Raw genomic sequence first — 19934 nt, forward strand, 5'->3', positions numbered from 1 at the left:
GGCGCGCACAGCAACGTCATCTCCGGGCGCCACGGCCTATTTCCGGTCCCCAGTGCTAATGAAGGGACCGAGAGAGAAGACGACCGAGCGCGGCTTTCCTCTGAGCCATAGAGCGCGACAGTCTTGCTGCCTAGAGCGTCTCCGGAAAGGGCTGGAGTCTGCATCCCGCCGGCATGTCTGCGGAGGAGTCCCAGCCGCTGCTGGGCGCGGGGCGAGCGGACCGCCTGAGGTAAAGGTCGGGTTTGGTGGCACGCGGCGCGAGTCTGCGTCGCTGGCTCCAGGGCCCCTTGGCTCCGTCCCTCTGTGACGGCGCGTTGGGTTTCCCGCCTCCTGCACCCCCGTAGCGGCACGGACAGACCCCGCCAGCCAGTAGAATAGAGGGAGTTTATTGCGTCTCCAGGACACAGCACAGATGTCATCCGCTTACAGGAACCGGGCTCGGATGCCTCAGGCCCCCTTGAGATGGGGGAGACTGGGCCCCTAAATCCCAGCCCCTTTCCCTAGGCTGTCTCCTCCATGCTCCCAGACAGAAACTAAAACTCTCTTCCAGCCCTGCCCCCAGCCAGGGGCGGCATCCCACCTTCCTTTGTTTCTCTCCCTGGGAGGGTAGCTGGTCAGACAGGTTGAGAGACCTTTGTCTAGTGACTCATCCCCTGTCCTGCTGGGTCCTGCTACAGACAGCAGCCAGTGGGGGTCACCCACAAGCCCCAGCATAGCAACCAGCAAGGTACCCCCACTATGTCACACCCTCCCTGGTGCGGCGTCAGCCCCTGGCCTCGGCTGTACCAAAGGGATACAATCAAAGCAGACGGACACTGTTGGCGCATGACACGAAACGACAGTGTCCGTCTGCTATGTAAATTGGACAAACGTCTCAGACACTTCGCCAAAGAATCAATGCACACAAAACGGATATCAGACAATATCACAAAGAAAAAACAGTTTCTTGCCATTTCAACCAGAAAGGGCATTGTCTCAATGACTTGATTACCTGCATACTGCTTCAAAGACATTTTAACACCAGACTTGAAAGAGAAACCTCTGAACTGTCATTCATGCTTAAATTTGACATTTTATGCCTGGGTCTCAACAAAGACACTAATTATCTTACCCATTACAAAGATAGCTTCCCCAATTATCACCTCTAATTTCATTAGCTCACAGACATTTACCTCCCCCCCCCCCCCATCCCTCCTCTGTTCTGAAATCTGAAATTCCAAAATATGTTTAGAGCAGCAGTGAAAAGTCTCAAATACTCTAAAGATGCATTCTTTTAATCTCAAGTTAAATACAGATTACTTTGAAATGCTAAAGGTTTCAATACGCTTCAGACAATAAAAGGATATGTAACATAAGTGGACAGAAGATTATGGGGTAGTTATTTGAGATTAGATAACTAATGCAGTTCCCTCAGCCATGTCAGCAATTTCGGTGGAGGATCAGGTGACAGAAGTTATGGCTGTGGTTTAGAACTAAATATTTGTAATTAAGAGAACTTCCTGAGAGACCTCTTTCACTTCTGTTACTAAATCTCTTTTTAGTGTTGTGTGTTTGATCTGGCTGAAACCTTTGATTCCAAATTAGTCAGAAACAAATACAAAGATATGTGTAATGACATTGCGTTTATTACTAATGTCATTGGCTTTGCTAATGGGGGGGGAGGGGACATTTGCTAAGTCTAGCTTTGAGAGAATTAAATACCTGTAAATTCAAGTCCAGATCACTATGTGCGCACCAGATACTCTGGTTCCCCTACAACAGCGGTTCTCAAACTTTTTGGGCTCTGGAGTTCTTTACATGCATAAAAATTTATGCGGCGCCCCAGTGGTCCACTGATTGTATGTGTTGTACCTATTGATGTTTCCAGTTTGTCAACCTTGCTCCCCGCAGAGCACAGTTTGAGAAACACTGCCTTACAATAAAAGCCCGTTTACCAGCACTTCACCTACTGGCAATTCTGATGTGCACAGAGAGCCTGATTTGTGGTGCAGTGATGGCACATGGCTAGGGCCTGGGAAGGATTATTGGGCACACTCTGGGACAGGATGAGTATGAGTACAAGAGGGAGCTTGAGGTAGGGATATGAAAGGTTAACGGGTGATGTTTACCACTTAGCCTTTTACATCCCTAATTGTAGCTGTTATCTGATGCTGTTGACTAAGACTTATAGGTGTGTGGGGTTTTGTTTTTGTTTTTTTCTCTCCAATGGCTGGGGAAGATCCTTCTTTGACCTGGCGTTCAGCTGAAAACTGGGTATCTGGCCACCCTAGTTACAGTTTATGTTCTGTTCAAAACAGGGATGTTAAACACGTATTTGTGTAACCTGTAAAAGTTTCAGCAGTTACACACACATGTGGGGGGAGGCAGGTGGGAGCTGGCTTTTAAGCTGGTTCCCCATGAGCACCGGATCTCACCTGCCCCTCCGCCCTCCCCCTGATGCCTCTGATAGAGGCAGCAGTGGGAGACGGGTTGGGGGGGGGAGGGGGAAGAGAGCCAGTATGCACAAGGACCCATCTTGAAAGCCAGCTTGCTGTGTGTACCTGCTCCTGCCTACCTCCACCTTTGCCCCCTGCACTACTGCCTGTCAGAGGTAGTGGGGCAGAGCCAGTGCTTGTGGGAAGCTGGTTTTTTAAATCGCCTCCCCTGAGCGCCACTCTGCCTGCCCCCCTGTGCTCCTGCCTTTGTGGACTTGTATCAGAGGCAGTAAGTACAGGAGGGCAGGCGGCTCCTTGGGAGCTAGCCTAAAAGCTGGCTTACCACGGAGACCAGCTTCCTCATCACCACCACCACCACCGATTGCCTCTGATACAGGCTTATTGGATAATTGTGGATCCCTAGTTCAGAATCTGTCCTCACTTTCTACTTCATTGACAGCCTTTTCCACCTCATTTTCCCTAAAACTAATTTAAGCAATTTAAATTTGTGTCCTGGAACATTTAAATGCCTGCCTTATATTTTCAGATGTCTCTAGATTCTTGCCTAGACTGAGCTTGTCTGATGGATTGTGCTGAGGATTCTGAAACATTAACTGATCTATTTACATACTTAATTGACCAGGTCACACAATTTTAGTTATAAAGCATATTACAAAACAGACTTTTCTTTGGCTTTTGCAGTAATGCCAGTTTGACTAACTGAATCACCAACAGTTGTACAGAAATGGAGAATTTCTGTTTGATGTTTGGCTCTCTTTCAGCAAAGTCCAGAACAGGAAGCTATATCTGGCCACCTTTGCTGCTGTTTTGGGACCCCTCAGCTTTGGATTTGTCCTGGGTTACAGTTCACCAGCTATTCCAGATCTGAAGAAAATTAGTGACCCTAAATTAAGATTAGACACCAATGAAGCATCTTGGTTTGGGGTAAGTCCCTGCAAAATGCCTTATAGTGCATTCCTGATTTAATAAGAAAAAAATCCTTACACATTTTCAGGTGTGGGGGCAGATCTATTTTGAGAAGACTTTGTATGAGACTAGGCAGCTAGATTTAATAATGGAATCTGGACCTTTTCTATTGAGGTAAATTCTTCAGATTTTGGTTTCCATATGGTGGCTGTTTGGTGTTCTGTGAAATGAATTTAGAATTTTCTGCCCCATGCTATGTAAAATCCCATTTAATTGGTTAACTGGCTAAAATTGATGTTTATCCAGTTAACCAATTAAAACGGTAGAGCAGCCACCCTGGCTAGCCTGTATGACCACTTTTCCCACTCTACCCCCCTCCGGTAAGGGCTGCTGCAGCCCAGCCAGAGCAGCTCCTGCCTGCCCTGGACGGGGCCTGCTCTGGGTGGCCAGAGCAGCCCCTGCCCATGCACCTTTGTGGAGTTGGAGCAATTCCCTGCCCGTGGCAGATAGGGAACTGCAGCCTCCCACTGGTTAATCAGAACTGGTAAGCATCACCCATTTATCTGCATGTGGGCAATGGTAAATAAAATATCTCATGGGGCACACACAGAACCCCAATAGACTACAGGTTTTCCACCACTGATGTAGAAGGTGGTTGTACCACTGCTCAGGCAGAGCCTCTTTAAACAATTGAGGCTAGTCAAGCTGGCCACTCCTGAGCCTTTAAAACATTTTAAATGGCCCTTTCTAAATGGTGCACAGTAATTCTAGTGTTAGCTGTCTGACAATAGCTAATCTCTTTCACTGCAATGTCTCTTAATTTTATATCGAGGATATAATTAGGGATGTGACTAGTCGCGCGACTACTCGAGTATTCACTGGGCATCAGAGACACAGCAGTCCCAGAGTGGGAGGGACACAGCTGCCCCAGAGATGGGGGAACAGCAGAGGGAAAATAACCCCAGAAAGGGTTGGGCAGCCACAGAGCCATTCTGACAATAGCTCCAGAGCTGGGGAACACCTCAGAGTTGGGTGACAGCAGCACCACAGCTTGGGTAGTAGTAGCTCCAGAGCTGGGCAGACAGCATCCCAGAATCAGGGTAACATCAACCCAAGAGCTGGGAACAGCAACCCCAGGACTGCCCTGAGAAATCAAGTGCTGTTTTTGGATAGCATTTAAAAAAGTTATGTAGGATAAATCCAGCCAGTGTTTTTCTCTGGTTGTGGGTTTTTTTTTTTTAAAGTGGAAACACACTATATGTAAGACCAAAAAGATATACATGCACACACACTTTTTAAAAAGACAATCTTTCTAAAAGTGTACCCAAAGAGTAAAAATCAAGTTTTCAGCTACCAATGTTGGAGAAAGATTGGATGGCTAAGTATGATTCAAGGGAGTTGCTAACAGTTAGCCATCCAATCTTTCTCCAACATTGATAGCTGAAAACTTGATTTTTTTTGTACTCTTTTGGTGCGCTTTTAGAAAGATTTGTCTCTTTAATAAAAAAAAAAAATGATTTTTTTTTTCTCAAAGGCTGTGGGGAAGTATAGCTCATGTATTTGTGTGCTTGTTTTCTGAAGTCCATAGTGACATTAGGAGCTGCTGCTGGAGGAATCCTGGGAGGCTATATTGTGGATAAAATTGGGAGGAAACTGAGTTTGATGCTGTGCTCAGTACCGTATGTCTCTGGGTTTACAGTTATCATATCTGCCCAGAATGTTTGGATGCTTTACGTTGGACGACTATTGACTGGGTTAGCCAGCGGCATTACTTCTCTTGTTGTTCCAGTAAGTGAAACTTTACCTTTTTCCCTTTTTCTAACTCAACATAGTTTGAAAATGTTGGACGAGAGAAAATAATCTTAAAATCATGACTGACACCACAGTAGTGGCACCCATGGAACCTGAACGGCAATCCTGTCATGACATCATGCAATAACCATATGACTATGATATCAGAGTAAGATAGGACAGCATATAAGTGTTAGATAGGACTGACTTTAAAGATGGATTACGTGTATTTCTTTGTGGTGCCTGAAAGACACAGCTAAGATGATTTGGGTTTCCTAATGGCACTGCAAGTCCTCAGTGTTTGTATTTCCTTTCTTGTTCAATATTAACTGAATTTTCCAGATTTATAATACTTGTTAAGACACGAGAAGTAATTCCACTCTACTCTGCGCTGATTAGGCCTCATTTGGAGTACAGTAAAACTCCATTGGTCCGGCACTCCTGATGGCCCGGCACCATCAGGAACCTGGAAGTCCTCCGGGTAGCCGGACCATTGGAGCTGCTCTGCCCTCGGCTTCCCCAATTCAGCCGCTGCTGAAACTGACCAGCAGCTGAATCAGGGAAGCTGGGGGCAGAGCAGCTGGAGTGCTGCAGGTAGGTCCCTTAGGGTTGCCCCTCAGCAGCTACAGAGTCCTGTTTTTTATCAGTGTCTCTTTTAAACTGTATGGCAGCACAGCTTCACAGGTGATTAATCAGCCCTGCCCAGACAGAGGCTCAGGGGCTCAATGCATGGAGCTGACCGACTGGGTGGTACTGATTAATCACTTGTGAAGCTGTGCTGCCCTGCAGCTCAGAGGGAACACTGACTGTTATCATGTAATATTTCTAAAAAGGTTAAGATACGTAGTATCTTTCTAAAAGGCTTGACTTCTATAGTTGGACCCAATCTGTTGGGAAACTTGTGGGAAGAAAAGATAGGGTAACTGCAGAACCCTGTTTGGGGGTTTGAGGGCAGTCTCATAGCTGGTGATGTGTTTCTAAGCCCCTGGCCATGGGGCTCAGTCGGCTCTGCAGCCACTCTGCCTCTTCCCCCAAGTGCCTCCCTTGCAGTCCTTACTCAGTCAACAGTGGTCCCTGTGCTGCCACCAAGCAAAGGGTATGTATCCCAGGAGACACTGTGGACAATGGAGAGAAACATGGTCCTGTTGCTCCTGGGAGCCCACACCAGCACTTCCTCTTGGCAGTGCAGCAGTATCTGCTCCAAGAGTATGGGTGGTAATTTTGAGGATGATCCAATATATTCTTCACATGTAACAAAAGATGAATCCCTTCTTTAAATGCAAAATGTAACTATCTGAATGATGGAGCCACGGTGGACACTTCCATAATTGCTTATAGGGCTTGACTGACTCTAAAATGTCAGTCTAGTTCTGAGAGGTGAGAGACTGCCATTGAGCTGGCAAGTGATTTATCTGAAACACGGTGAGAAAGTCTTATGCCCTGATCTACAAAGAGTTGTGTACAGATGAATCCTCATGTGCAGAGCCCCATTCAAGTCAGTGGAGTTGTTTCCACCTCTGTGTATCTGTTACCAGAATCCTGGAATTATTTTGTAGCTCTCATTCAGCAAAGTTGTGTCAATCTCTGGGATGCTAGGTTTTTGTCTTGTATGCAAGCTGTAGCATTTTGCTTTCTATTAGTTTTGGCATCTTGTTTGGTATCTTCAGGAGGATCTTTCTTGGAATCAATGTAAATTCCCAAAAGTGACACTGCTGGTTCTAGTCGTTCCAATATAGCTGCTTATTGTTCACATAGTGATGATGAGTGTATTTTTAACAAGTTTTCTTCAATATCAACTGTTCTTACATTTTAAAACTTTGTTAATACTTTCTAATTCTGCATTTTAGGTGTATATTTCTGAAATATCCCACCCAAAAATTCGAGGAACACTTGGTTCATGTGTTCAGCTGATGGTGGTGACTGGCATATTGGGAGCTTATGTGGCAGGTACTGCTCTTAGTTTTAGAATGATAGAAATGGTGGGCTGGAAGGGAGCTTGAGTAGTCATCAAATCAAGCCCCCTCTCCTGTGGCATGACCAAGTACATTTGGACCATCCCTGGCAGGTCTTTGTCCAACTTGTTCTTAAACTTCCAGGCTGTCTCTACATTGGCACCCCTTTCCGGAAAAGGGATGCTAATGAGACCAGTCGGAATTGCAAATGCCCCAGGAGATTTAAATATCCCCCCGCGGCATTTGCATGAACATGGCTGCCGCTTTTTTCCGGCTCGGGGTTTTGCCAGAGAAAAGCGCCAGTCTAGACAGGATCTTGCAGAAAATAAGCCCTTTTCCAGAAGATCCCTTATTCCCCCTACTTGATAAATCCATTCTGGCTATGTGGCAGGCAGGGCTAGTGAAACTTCTTCAGACTTCAGGAGGAGAATCAAGTAATTGCTTGCAGAACCACTCTGAGGAAGGAGAAAATGTACACGCGTTGCTTTATCAGAGCTAGTACAGTTCACTGTCAGTTGATTCTTTTATGTTCTTTCCCCTTCCCATCTCAGGAATGGCACTCGGATGGCGCTGGCTGGCTGTGCTATGTTCTCTCCCACCCTGTCTAATGCTCCTGTTCATGTCCTTCATGCCTGAAACACCCAGGTTCCTGCTGAACCAGAACAAACGCCCAGAAGCTATGGCTGCTTTACAGTTTCTATGGGGACCAGAGGTGGACCATGAATGGGAATGTAGGCAGCTTGAAATCAGTGCTGACGAGCAGGTGATGAAGGTTTTGTTCTGGTTTACACTAAAAGCTTTTATTATTCAGTAAAGAAGAGATGTGGTTAAATACGGCTATTACATATGTTGTGCGTGTGGTCAAAGCTAATAGGGCCCGACCAAATTTTTGGGCCATTATGGCCAATTTTACAGTAATAGGATTTGAAAATGGGCATGTTTCATGTTTTCAGCTGTTTAAACCTGAAATTTTATGATGATGTAACAATGATGTCTGGACCTGAAAGGAGATGAGGGGCCACCTGCTATAGGTATGTTAAAGTTTTGATTTGGCTAATCAAATAGTTGATGCAAATTCCATCGACTATTCGAACACTTGATGGCACTTCCACTTTTGAAGTGTAGCAACAGCCCTGGGGAGCCCGCTATGCAGCACCACCACTTTGAAACACTGTGGGGAGCCTGGGGGTCAGGCTCCATGCAGTGTTTCAAAGCAGCAGCGCTCATGCAGTCTGGGGTCAGTTGGGAACTTCCCCCACTGACCTTAGGCTCTGTGCAGCACTGCTGCTTTGCCAATGCTGTGTGCAGCCTGGGTCAGCTGGGACTGCATGTGGCATTTCAAAGTGTCAGTGCGCGTGGAGCCCAGGTTCTGGTCCCAAGCTCCATGCAGTGCTGCTGCTTTGAAGCATCTTCTCCTTCTCCCCTCCCCCTTTGCTGCCTCTTTCTGATGGAGGCAGCAAGGGGGTGGGGGAGCTACTAGTTGACTAGCCTGTTGAATCTCTAATAAGCATTTGCTTATATTATAGTCAAGTAGTCGTTCACATCCCTAACCTGCTGTAGAGAGGTCATGGAATTGCCAACCTCCTTTCTATGCTGTCTCCAGAACAGGATTGTGAAGGCAGCAAGAGCAGAGCTTCCTGCAGCCACAGGAGGTTCCAAAAGATAGAAGTGGAGCTGGTCCCCTCCTCCCACTACCCGAGTAGTTTGTAGAGGAATTACAGCTCCTAATTTCCCCAGTCCAGTTGGAGGTAGGAAGCCCCCTTTGATGGGCACTCCTAGGAACAAAGAATCAGATTTTACTAGAAAGGGCTTTAAGGGAAAAATGCTAGTAAGGCATTTGATACGGTCTCACATCTTCTTATTAATAAGTTAGGCAAATACAACTTAGCTGGGGCTACAATAAGGTGGGTGCATAACTGGCTGGGTAATCGTTCTCAGAGTAGCTATTAATGGTTCATAGTCATGCTGGAAGGGTACAACAAGTGGGGTTCTGCAAGGGTCTGTTTTGGGACCAGTTCTGTTCCATATCTTCATCAACAATTTAGCTACTGGTATAGAAAGTATGCTTATTAAGTTTGCAGATGATACCAAGCTGAGAGGGGTTGCAATTGCTTTGGAGGATAGGGTCATAATTCAAAATGATCTAGACAAACTGGAGAAATGGTCTGAAGTAAATAGGATGAAGTTTAATAAGGAGAAATGCAAAATACTTCACTTAGGAAGGAACAATCAGTTTCACACATACAGAATGGGAAGCAACTGTCTAGGAAGGAGTACGGCAGAAAGGGCTCTAGAGGTTACAGCGGACCACAAGCAACATATGAGTCAACAGCGTGACGCTGTTGCAAAAATAGGAAACCTGATTCTGGGATGCATTAACAGGAGTGTTGCGAGCAAGACAAGAGAAGTCATTCTTCCACTCTACTCTGTGCTGATTAGACCTCAGTTAGAGTACTGTGTCCAGCTCTGGGCACCACATTTCAAGAAAGATGTGGAGAAATTGAGAAGCGACCTGGGATGGTGAAGGGGTGGGAGGGAGAAGGGGGTCTGGGCTGGCTGTGGGGGGAAAAAGGGGGCCTTTGCGGACACGGACACAGCCAGGGGGTGAGCCAGGGTTGACGAGGGGGTACAGCACCTTAGTAATACTACATAAATTTTGTTAGTCTCTAAGGTGCAGATACAGGATGGCTACGTCTAGACTACATCCCTTTTTTCATAGAGGGATAAGGGATCTTTTGGAAAAGGCTTTATTTTCTGCAAGATCAGCGTCTAGACTGGCGCTTTTTTCCCCAGCAAAGCTCTGTGCTGGAAAAAAGCGGCAGCCATTTTAATGCTAATGAAGCGGGGGAGATTTAAATCCCTGCTTCATTAGCAATTGCGATACATCTAATTTACATCCCTTTTACGAAAAAAGGGATGTAGCCGATGTTTTGTTTTTTAATTTGTTACAGACTAACACGGCTACCCCTCTGAGACTTTTAAAAGCTGTGTAGTGCAGACATACCCTGAGTATCTTTCCCAGATCAGAAGGGCTCTGATAAGAGCGTAGACTAGACTAGGAACACACACAGGTAGGGGCTGTTCCCTATGCACTGCAGGCCCCTTGTAGGGCTGGAGCAATCGCCTGCCCATGGCAGGTGGGGAGCTGCTCCATCCTCACCAGTTAAGGATGCTGCTTACCGGTTGCGGCTTACCGGTTATACCAGTGGTCCCCAACACAGTGCCCGCCAACTGCTCGGGGCTGGCCTGGCCCCGGACACGTAGCACATGCGCTGTGCCAGAGCCACCCTCGGGCACATGGCGCACGGTGTGCGCCAGCCCCGGGAGCGCAGTGAAGTGGCCGCCCACATTCTGGGTGCACTGCACATGGGGAGCGCTGGCCCCAGGTGCACGGCTATGGGAGGGTGGGGGCGCCGGCCCCGGGTGCACGGCGAAGCAGCCATCCGTGCTCCAGGCGCGCGGCACATGGGGAACACCAACCCCAGGCACATGGCTCATGGGGGTGTGGCATATGCATGGCCCCACCCTCTGGTGCCAGGCAGGTGAACGGCCATGCCCCCTGCTGCCCGGTGACACCAAATGGTTGGGGACCACTGGGTTATACCTTCATATCACTACTTTATATTCTTTGCCATGTGCATGGGAACTTACTATCCCAAACACAGACCACAGCCCCTGTATGCTCCCCCATGTTTTGCTGCACCACAAGGAGAGGAGTGGAGTGTCCGAGAGGTGCCCTCAACACAGAGCTGCCTAGTCCTGATTTAAGTTTATCTTGTGGAATACAAGTATGTAGCCAATATTCATAACTTCACATATGAAGATGATACAGGGTAACACACTTAGCAAATCATACCTTTTCCATTGATAACTTACATGACTTTCTTTGTACAAGATTTATGGCAATTCTGTAATAGTGTTAATGATAGAAATATAAATGGTCACCTTTCTTATATGTAGCATCACAATATGATCTTATGATACATCTGAATCTCAGTGATGGCGCATGATTGTTCTTCAAATCAAATATTTTTTTCCTGAATCTTTTCCTATGTCTTCTTTATAGCATGGATTAAGTATTGCTGAATTTAAGAATCCATCTATTTACAAGCCATTTCTTATTGGTGTGGCTCTGATGTTCTTCCAGCAAGTAACAGGGATTAATGCAATCATGTTTTATGCAGAAACAATCTTTGAAGAAGCAAATTTTAAGGTAAACCTTGTTCACTTCCATCTTCTTAAACTATAAAAGATAAACATAGTTTAGCCAGATGTTACACTGGAGTCCAGAGGGCCAAACGCAAACCACCTACAACTTGGTGAATCTGCTGGAGGGATGGGGTATGCCAGCTGGTGCTGAGGGCTTCTGCCCTGTGGGAAGGAAGAACCTGGCCTCCATGCTTCAGCCCTACAGCCTGCCTAGACTCGAGGCTTCACCCCTGCTCTTTTTGAAGCACTGAGTCGCAGCTGGTGCATGCAATGGAGTTGAAACACCAAGACTTCCCTCCTGGCTAGATGGAAGAAGCCCCTAGCCTTAGTTTCCTGTAAGCCACATAGCTACTTAGCCCTGTATAGGTGCTCAAGGCATGGAGGAGGGCCACTAATCCCCAACCTAACTTCCTGCCTGGTGGCTGAGGGAAGGAGAGCCTGAATCAGGCACCACTCCCTCAATTCAAACTGCTGCTGCTGGGGAGACCTGGCTCTGGAGTAGCCTCCCTGCCATAGCAAGAGGCCCAGATGGCCAGGCCTGGTCCCAGAGCAGTCTCCCTGATGCACCGGAGCAGCCTGGACCCTGAGCCCCCATGCTCTGGCCTGGGCTTGGAGCCCTCTTTGACATTTCTGCATCCTACCCTCTGCCCCATCCCACATCTCCAGACAGAGCCCTTGCTCCCCAACCCCATTCCCAGCCCTGTGTCCCCTCTCATACTCAAACCTTTTTGGCCTACCCCCAGCACATGAATTTTGTTACATGCACCAATAGGAAGCTGATGTGGTGCACATCACCTCCATATTGGCACACACTACAACATTCATTCTGCTTAAGGGTGGGGGAAAATTAGAAGGAACGCTGCCCCTAGCCCTACCATCCCACCCTCAGACAGAAACCCTGAGTGCCTCTGTCTGGTAGGCAGAGAATTGGAAGGATGGGGGAGTCAAGCCACATTTTAACTGAAAGAGCCACTGCTACTTGAGCTAGAGGTGTGACTGTAGGAGTGACATACACAGTTAAGCAATTATGGCTGTATCCAGCAGGAGGCAGTCACAACCCAAACTGGATTCAGGCCAGTTCTTTATGGTATTTACCTGATATGAGTGGTGAGATTTAATATTGAAAAGCATTTTGCGATCATGTGACAGGTCCTATGCAGAAGCACCGTATATTAGTTGATACACAGATCAGACCAAGATGTCCGTACTGCATACAAACTAGCAATACAAAATATGCCAGTTCTTTTGTACCTGTAGCATTACTGGAAAGCGGAATCACTTAATGAATACCATGACATTGCTTCTAACAATTTCTTTTTCTTTTAGGACAGCAGAATGGCCTCTGTTGTTGTGGGTTCCATACAAGTGTGTTTCACAGCTGTGGCTGCACTTATTATAGATAAAACTGGCCGAAAAGTCCTGCTTTCTATTTCAGGTAAACCTCCCGCAAAACAAAGAAACCTCTGTCTTAAAAATGAAATACATATGACCATGGATGGCTGGTTTGAATCACTGTGAATGGACAAGGGAATGTCTAGATGCTATTTTTGTCTTCTCTAGACCTTTCTTTAGAATCTGTGTCTCTTGGAGAAAGTGAATGGAAGAGCTAAAGACATAGATCCAAAGTGCTCCAGTGTCCTGCATCTTTTTCTTTGCTTGTGCCCTTAACTGGCAACATGGAAGGAGTGGAAAGTTAATAACTGAGAACTTAATATCCAGAAGTAGTACAATGAGTTCTAAATGCTTGTGTGAGGTCATTTTATTTAAAAGCTGGGACAATGAAGAAAATGAGTCATCAGGCAAAAACTTGCCTACTTTCTATCACTTTCAAGTTGGCTCAGATATGCAAAAGTTTGCTTCTATTAGTAAATGTCCTCCTTTTAAGAACAATATTGATTGTAATACCAAATATATCCTATTACACGAAGGCTTATAATTATGGAGTGACCTGGTTCATTTTAAAACTTAGTTTGAAACTTCTGTAGACTTAGACTGGTGACTTAGAAGAAAAACTGATTTTATACTCTGAACTGGAGAGTTAGTCTTTCTTTCTGGGCCAGCTCTTACCTTCTTCCTTTAAGATTTAAAAGATAACTCTCATATCAGTTGATGCAAGGGGGAGAGTTTTCCAAAGAAGCAGTTTGCTTTCTAAGCTATGTTAAAGTACAATTGCATTCTGAAATTAGTAAATGCTTCTTGTTTACATGTGGCTACTTGTGATGTTGGGTCGGGGTTCCCCCCACCTCCTGCATCCCCCGTAGTGGCACGAACAGACTCCACCAGACAGTAGAATAGAGGGAGTTTACTGCTTTTCCAGAATACAGCATAGATGTAATCCGGTTACAGGGCTAGGCCTGTGATGCCTCAGCCCCCCTTGCTTAGGCTGCCTCCTCCATGATTCCAGACAGAAACTAAAAACTCTCTTCTAGCCCTGCCCCCCAGCCAGGTGTTGGCCTTCGTCCTCCTTCCTTTGTCTCCCTCCCTGGGAGGTTGAGCCTGGGTTAATAGACATTTGGGAGAGTCAGTGAGAATCTCCCATCACAGTGCAGGGGGACCCTGGGTCACAGAGCAGACAGCACCCCCACTACGTCACACTATTTCACAAGTCGGGTGGGTATTCATTATCTCTAATAGGATTCATTTACTGTAACATGCATTGAATAGCATGTACATATGAATACATTATGACTGCAGAGGTTGCAATTCTATATTTTATGATTTTTTTCACACACTTGAGTCAGCCTGTACAATAGTTTGAGAGAGTTTCTAAAGATGCTGTTCTTATACAGTCATTGTGGACAAGCACAAAAGTGAGGCACTTCCACAAGAGGCTTGTTTCTGGTATTTAATTGACTAATTCTCATCTGTCAGTGAAATCTTTTCCAAGAGGCCATAAATCTGCAGTTGGTGGTTTTTTCTTTGCTTTTGCAGGGGTCATTATGGCTATCAGCACTGCAGCCTTTGGGCTGTACTGTAAATTGATCCTTCCAAATCCAAGGAATTCATCACAACCTGACTTACTGACTACACCTAATTCAGTATTTGCAGGAGCAGAAAACAGCCTAGCATGGTTGGCTGTAGTGAGCTTGGGGCTCTTCATCACTGGTGAGTAATCTGCCATTGTAGCCGTGGGATATACACAACAATTGTCAGCAACTATAAAAGGTGGAGACAGGACTACTGTGTACTAGGGAGTTCTTGAGAATGGCCTTAAAATAGTACTGATTATCTGTGAGCACACTTGATTGAGCTAAGGGTTGTAAAGATCCCAAGAAGTTTGGACGGGTTTTATAAAGCTCTGCTTCTGCATTGTGTGTATCACTCAGTAAGGACTCCTCTGAATAAAGGATGTATGATAATGATTGATTAGCCTGGAGCACATTCATAGACGTTGCATTTGACTATGGGTTTCTCTTTTAAAGGTATGAATCTGGGTTTAGTAGAAGAAAGTGATCTCTTACACTGAAATTCTGGGGGCTTGTGTTCTCTTGGAAGAGACTTGGTGGCATAAGGTGACTTTTGAAAAGGATTTAGTGATTATATCTGAGCACCAAATGAATTAGCAAAAAGCCCAAGATCCTTAAGCTTTGGAAACTAGTTTGCATTCCAGTGGTTATTTTTATATGATGCTTTGTACCGATGGTAGTGCTGTTTTATAATTCTGCTTTTTGTATTTTGCTTACAACCAATAACAAGTCTTTGGTGCATGAAGAGGGGGGAAAAAAAGCGAGAACTTTAATGCAGCACAGGGCAGTTGCAGTTAGAAATTTTAGACTTAATTTGACAATCTCCAGTTTAGAGAGAGGTAACAGACCCACTCATTTATCTAAGCATTTTACAAGATACTGGGGTTAATTTTGAGGTATTCCTACAAGTGTGTACTGTTGGGAGTCAAATGTTCTCTCCAGAGCAGTCTGACAGACTAGTAATTACAGTTGGAGTAGAATTAATACTTATCAAAGAACAGGTTTTGGCATCATTCACAACTTTAAATGAAAAACAAGTTTATTCTTTCACCTTAATTTTAAATTTCAGGTTTTGCTCTTGGTTGGGGTCCCATTCCATGGCTGGTGATGTCTGAAATATTCCCACTGAAAGCTAGAGGGATTTCCAGCGGTGCCTGTGTGTTAACAAACTGGTTTATGGCTTTTTTAATAACCAAGGAATTTCATGATCTGACAGTAAGCACCATATAACCCCAATTAAGAGACTTACCCCCTTTGATTCATGATGAAAGTTGATGAAGATGCTGTTGGCAAAGCACTAAGCTATGCTTTTCCTTGGTAATGAGGTATTGCATGGGACTATGCTGCTTTTTGTTTTCTAATAATTTTTTTTTTTTTCCAGCACTTCTTGACTTCTCATGGCACTTTCTGGCTTTTCTCTGCCTTCTGTATCCTAAACATAATTTTTACTGTCCTGTATGTTCCTGAAACAAAAGGAAGGACATTGGAACAAATAGAAGCTCACTTCAGAAGATTACCTGTAACCTGAAGTTCTTTAACACAATAGAAAATTTTCCAAGAGGATTCTGTTAGTGTTGTTGCCTAAACTTTGCAAAGCAACATCTGTATTAGGCTGCATGTGAATTCGTGATGTGCTTAAACTTAGTTCAAATCTACTTCTAATTAATTTTGTTTACTTTGACAAATCTGAATTGCACTATGGAGAACCAAAACATAGTGTTCTCACATGTACACATTTGTCGTCTTTCAGGTTTACAAACACCAAGTGGTGCTAATTCCCTGTGGTATGTGAGTTATTCTGTTTTTCCTAGGCCTTGAAGCTTCATTTGGGCTGTCACTGTTTCTCTCTTTCCAGTGTTTACTAATCTACAGTAGATAAAGGTATGAAAACTAAAGAATGGCTATTAATGGATTAGCCAGTTTGTTCTGGCTCTTATTGCATGAGCCAATCCATTATGCTTTGGATTAGAAGGAATCCTTTCTTCCCTGGTTCTGTATAGGATACAAATGAAGCCTACTATTGCCTGATCTGCAATAATTCCATATAATATTTTGATTGTTCCATGGTGCTTATGTGTAATGGCCTGACTACTGAACCAAATCCAAGTCCTTGGTAAATACAATGGTGCTGCAACTAATGCTCTATTCAGATCTTGTATGCTTGATAAAATAACACTCCTGTAAGGGCCCTAACTTCAGGAGGGGGTCAGAGCACATAATATTTAGTTGTAATCTCTTTTGAGAGAAATAGAATACAAAACACCTTTAAAGAAATTTGTCACTTTCTTGTAAAAGTATGTTCCTTTCTAGAATTAATTATTCAGTTAATGTCTCACTTATAAAGTAACTTGAAGCCTTAAGGGAATGAAAGCAAAGTTTCATTGTAACTAGATATGAACTTGTATTCTAAATGTCCTATTCTGTAACTTACTATGCAACATTTGGTGATAAACATATATAAATGATCTGTAAAACTGTCTTCCTTTTCCTTCTGTTTGCTAATAATCCACTTATTGAGAGAGAGACTGGTAACTCAAGATCACCATGCATATCTTGGTCACTGGTACAAATCCCACTCGAGTCAAAGTATGACAAACAATTAGGCTGCATCTAGACTGGTATGATTTTGCGCAAATACTTAACGGAAAAGTTTTTCCGTTAAATATTTGCACAAGAGAGCATCTATACTGGCATGTGCCTTTGCGCAAAAGCACGTGTGCCTGTGTAGATGCTCTCTTGTGCAAGACAGTTCCGATGGCCATTTTAGCCATCGGGCTTTCTTGCGCAAGAAACTAACTTGTCAGTCTACACTGGCCCTCTAGCGCAAAAGGGCTTATCCCTAAGCAGGAGTGTTGGAGTATTTGCGCAAGAACCACTGATTTTTGTACAGTACAAAGTCAGTGTTCTTGTGCAAATACTCACTGCCAGTCTAGACAGGCAGCAAGATCTTGCCAGTCTAGATACAGCCTTAATGTTTTTGATGGCTTCAGATAAATCATTTGGATATTCCTCCCTGCCTCTAAAAGTAGCAAGCTCTTAGGCTTTCTTTTATCCTTGAAGCTCTATTGCTTAAAGGGGGATAGGCAATAAAGAAACAGCAGCCCAAAAGAGTTAGTGGCAGCAGCGCTCACCAGGGACTCCATTTACCTCTGTCTCTGCAGGGACCTGGTGCTGCTGTCTCTGCTATAATGTCAGGGGCCTTCTCGGACCACACTGGCTGCCAGCCCTGCCCCCAAGGACTATAGAATAGTTGACTAACAGATAAGCATTCATGAAGTTACCTGACTGTTCAATTTAACTGATATTTAACATCCCTGTTTCAGGGTATGACATGGGGGGGAAGGGGAGACTAGGTAATAAAGGAGGCCATGGTTCTGTGTGATTAGGCTGGGGCATAGCAGTCATGCGAGCGGTGTGTTGACTGACAGCTCTAGGAATATGGTGTACCAATGTTGATAGGTCCATGCTGGAGCAATGACGATTATATGTACCTTTTTTTGTGGATTTTGAGCAGTACAGTGTATGTGCAACACTGGAGAGAGTACAGACCTTGTGGGCCTGTGAGTGGTGGTGAAGGCAGTCTATTGGGAGTGGCCTGTGTCATTGTCTAGCATGCCTGACAATGCAAGTCCAAGCTGCTACATGGCTGAGTAGGGTTAGGGTGGACTTGACCATGTTGATGAAAAACCCTAGTTTCTGAAATGTGGATTTGATTAGCTGGACATTGGTCTCCACCTGCTCTCTTGAACAGCCCCGTATTAGCCAGTTGTCTCGGTAGGGGAATATCTTAAAGTGCCTCCTATGAACAAAGGCTGCTACCAGCAGTATGCCCATGGTAAAAACTGAGGCTGTGTCTACATTGGCCAGATTTTGCACAAAAGCAAAAGCTTTTGTGCAAAATCTTGCCAGCTGTCTAAACTGGCTGTGAGTTCTTGCGCAAGAACACTGACAATCTAATATAAGATCATCAGTGTTCTTGTGCAAGAACGCTGATGCTCCCGCTCAGGGAAAAAGCCCTCTTGCGCAAGTGTTCTTGTGCAAGAGAGCAGTGTAGATAGGGACAGGAATTTCTTCCGCAAGAAAGCCCCGATGGCGAAAATGGCCACCAGAGCTTTCTTGCTCAAGAGAGCATCTACCCTGGCACGGGATGTTCTTGCGCAAAAGCACATGCCAGTGTAGATGCTCTCTTGTGCAAATACTTTAACGCAAGAACTCTTGCGTTAAAAGTATTTGCGCAAGAGAGAGCTAGTCTAGACGTAGCCCGAGGGTGCATTGATCACACCAAATGGGAGAACTCTGTACCGGTAATGTTCTCTGTTGATGATAAAGTGCAGGAAACATTTGGGCTGAAGAAGAATTGCTATATGGAAGCATGCCTCTTTCATGCCAAGGACAGTGTATCATCCACTGAATTGAAGGAAGGGGTAATTGTGCTCAAGGAGACCATGCAGTACTTCTGCTTTTGCATGAATTTGTTGAGTCTGCACAGGTTCGAGATAGGTCCAAGACTACCCTTTGTCTTGGGCTTTAGGATATAATGGGAATAGAATCCCTTGTCCCTTTGCTTCCGAGGAACTACCTCCACTGCCTCTGTTGAGGAGCTATTGCACCTCCTGTATAATTTAGAGATACCTACTTGGCCTGTAAAACTGCCATAGCATCATTACAGCTGCTTCAAACTGCAGCTCTCAAGGACCTGATCTCCCAGGTGCAACACAAGCTTCAGCAAAACTCTGCCTTCAGCTATTAGGCCATGTGGCTGTAGCTACAGGCTTGTCTCCACATGAGACCACTACAGGTGTGGCTCTGCACAGGCTACAGGCCACCACGTTCATCAAATAAACCAGTGGTGCATAACCTTTTTGTACTCACGATCCCAGGAAAATTTTGGTTGAGTAAAAGAAAGCATGGTCCCTTTAAATGCTGCTCCGCTCACCTGCTATTGCCCCCCCACCCGTGGTGCATGTACATCAGGTGCCGAGCCAGGAAAAGAAAATACCGGCCAGCCTGAATCACAGCGCTGCAACCCCCCCCCCCCCCAGAAGATAGCCATGACCCCCAGGGGGGTTGCGACCCACAGGTTGTGCACCACTGACCTAAACAAACACCTGTTCGTACCACGCAGGAGAAAAGAAACTCTTTCCTGGTGGATGGGGAAGGACAACTCCTGCAAACAAATGCCCTTCCATCCTACACCTGCAGCTATCACGATAATCGCAGATACTCCTCTACTATGAGGGGCGCTCACATCAACCATCAGGTGGTTCAAGGTCACTGGTCACCAGAGGAGTCCAAACTTCATATCAACATGTAGAAGCCCAGGGTGGTTCACAGAGCATGCCAGCACTTTGTCAGCCTTATCCAGAACAAGTCAGTTCACATACTTGCAATCTGACAACGATGTTTTACATCAACTGCCAGGGTGGAGCGCACTCTTACCCATTGTGCCTAGAAGCAGTTCGACTATGGGAATGGTGCATTCCTTGCAATATCACTCTCAAAGCATTCTATTGCCCAGAAGCACAATATCCTAGCCGACAACCTTAGCAGACTCTTTACTCAAACAAGAATGGGAGCACAACCCAAGTATGCTAATACCGGTATTCAAACGATTGGGATATGCCACCATAGACCTGTTCAAACAGTTCCAATGCCAAATGCCTGAGGTCCTGTGA

At 45.2% G+C, this 19934-nt stretch overlaps 1 protein-coding gene across 5 annotated transcripts; it reads left to right on the forward strand.

Annotated features, from left to right (window-relative positions):
- The first annotated feature begins 21 nt into the window (after nucleotides 1–21).
- Nucleotides 22–16733, forward strand: SLC2A8 (solute carrier family 2 member 8). Of its 5 annotated transcripts, none has more exons than XM_006130752.4 (10): nucleotides 22–229; nucleotides 3197–3359; nucleotides 4923–5129; nucleotides 6980–7079; nucleotides 7636–7847; nucleotides 11151–11297; nucleotides 12620–12728; nucleotides 14225–14398; nucleotides 15329–15474; nucleotides 15641–16733. In XM_006130752.4, exons 1-10 carry the CDS (start codon nucleotides 174–176, stop codon nucleotides 15785–15787), a joined length of 1461 nt encoding a protein of 486 aa, XP_006130814.2. In that variant the 5' UTR covers nucleotides 22–173; the 3' UTR covers nucleotides 15788–16733. The 5 variants fall into 5 exon arrangements, with proteins under 5 accessions (XP_006130814.2, XP_075761885.1, XP_075761883.1 ...); XM_075905770.1 differs by lacking the exon at nucleotides 15641–16733 and adding an exon at nucleotides 14716–14805 and having other exon boundaries at nucleotides 15329–15466; XM_075905768.1 differs by lacking the exon at nucleotides 4923–5129.
- The last annotated feature ends 3201 nt before the right edge of the window (nucleotides 16734–19934 follow it).

This window comes from Pelodiscus sinensis, chromosome 22, assembly GCF_049634645.1.
Source record: "Pelodiscus sinensis isolate JC-2024 chromosome 22, ASM4963464v1, whole genome shotgun sequence".
NCBI lineage: Eukaryota > Metazoa > Chordata > Testudines > Trionychidae > Pelodiscus > Pelodiscus sinensis.

Bases quoted from the DNA above. Each gene is read 5' to 3' on its own strand.
- SLC2A8 (XM_006130752.4), top strand. From the start codon at position 174: ATGTCTGCGGAGGAGTCCCAGCCGCTGCTGGGCGCGGGGCGAGCGGAC. The intron at 12,729-14,224 runs GTAAACCTCCCG...TTGCTTTTGCAG, and splicing joins AGTCCTGCTTTCTATTTCAG to GGGTCATTATGGCTATCAGC. The intron at 14,399-15,328 runs GTGAGTAATCTG...TTTAAATTTCAG, and splicing joins CTTGGGGCTCTTCATCACTG to GTTTTGCTCTTGGTTGGGGT.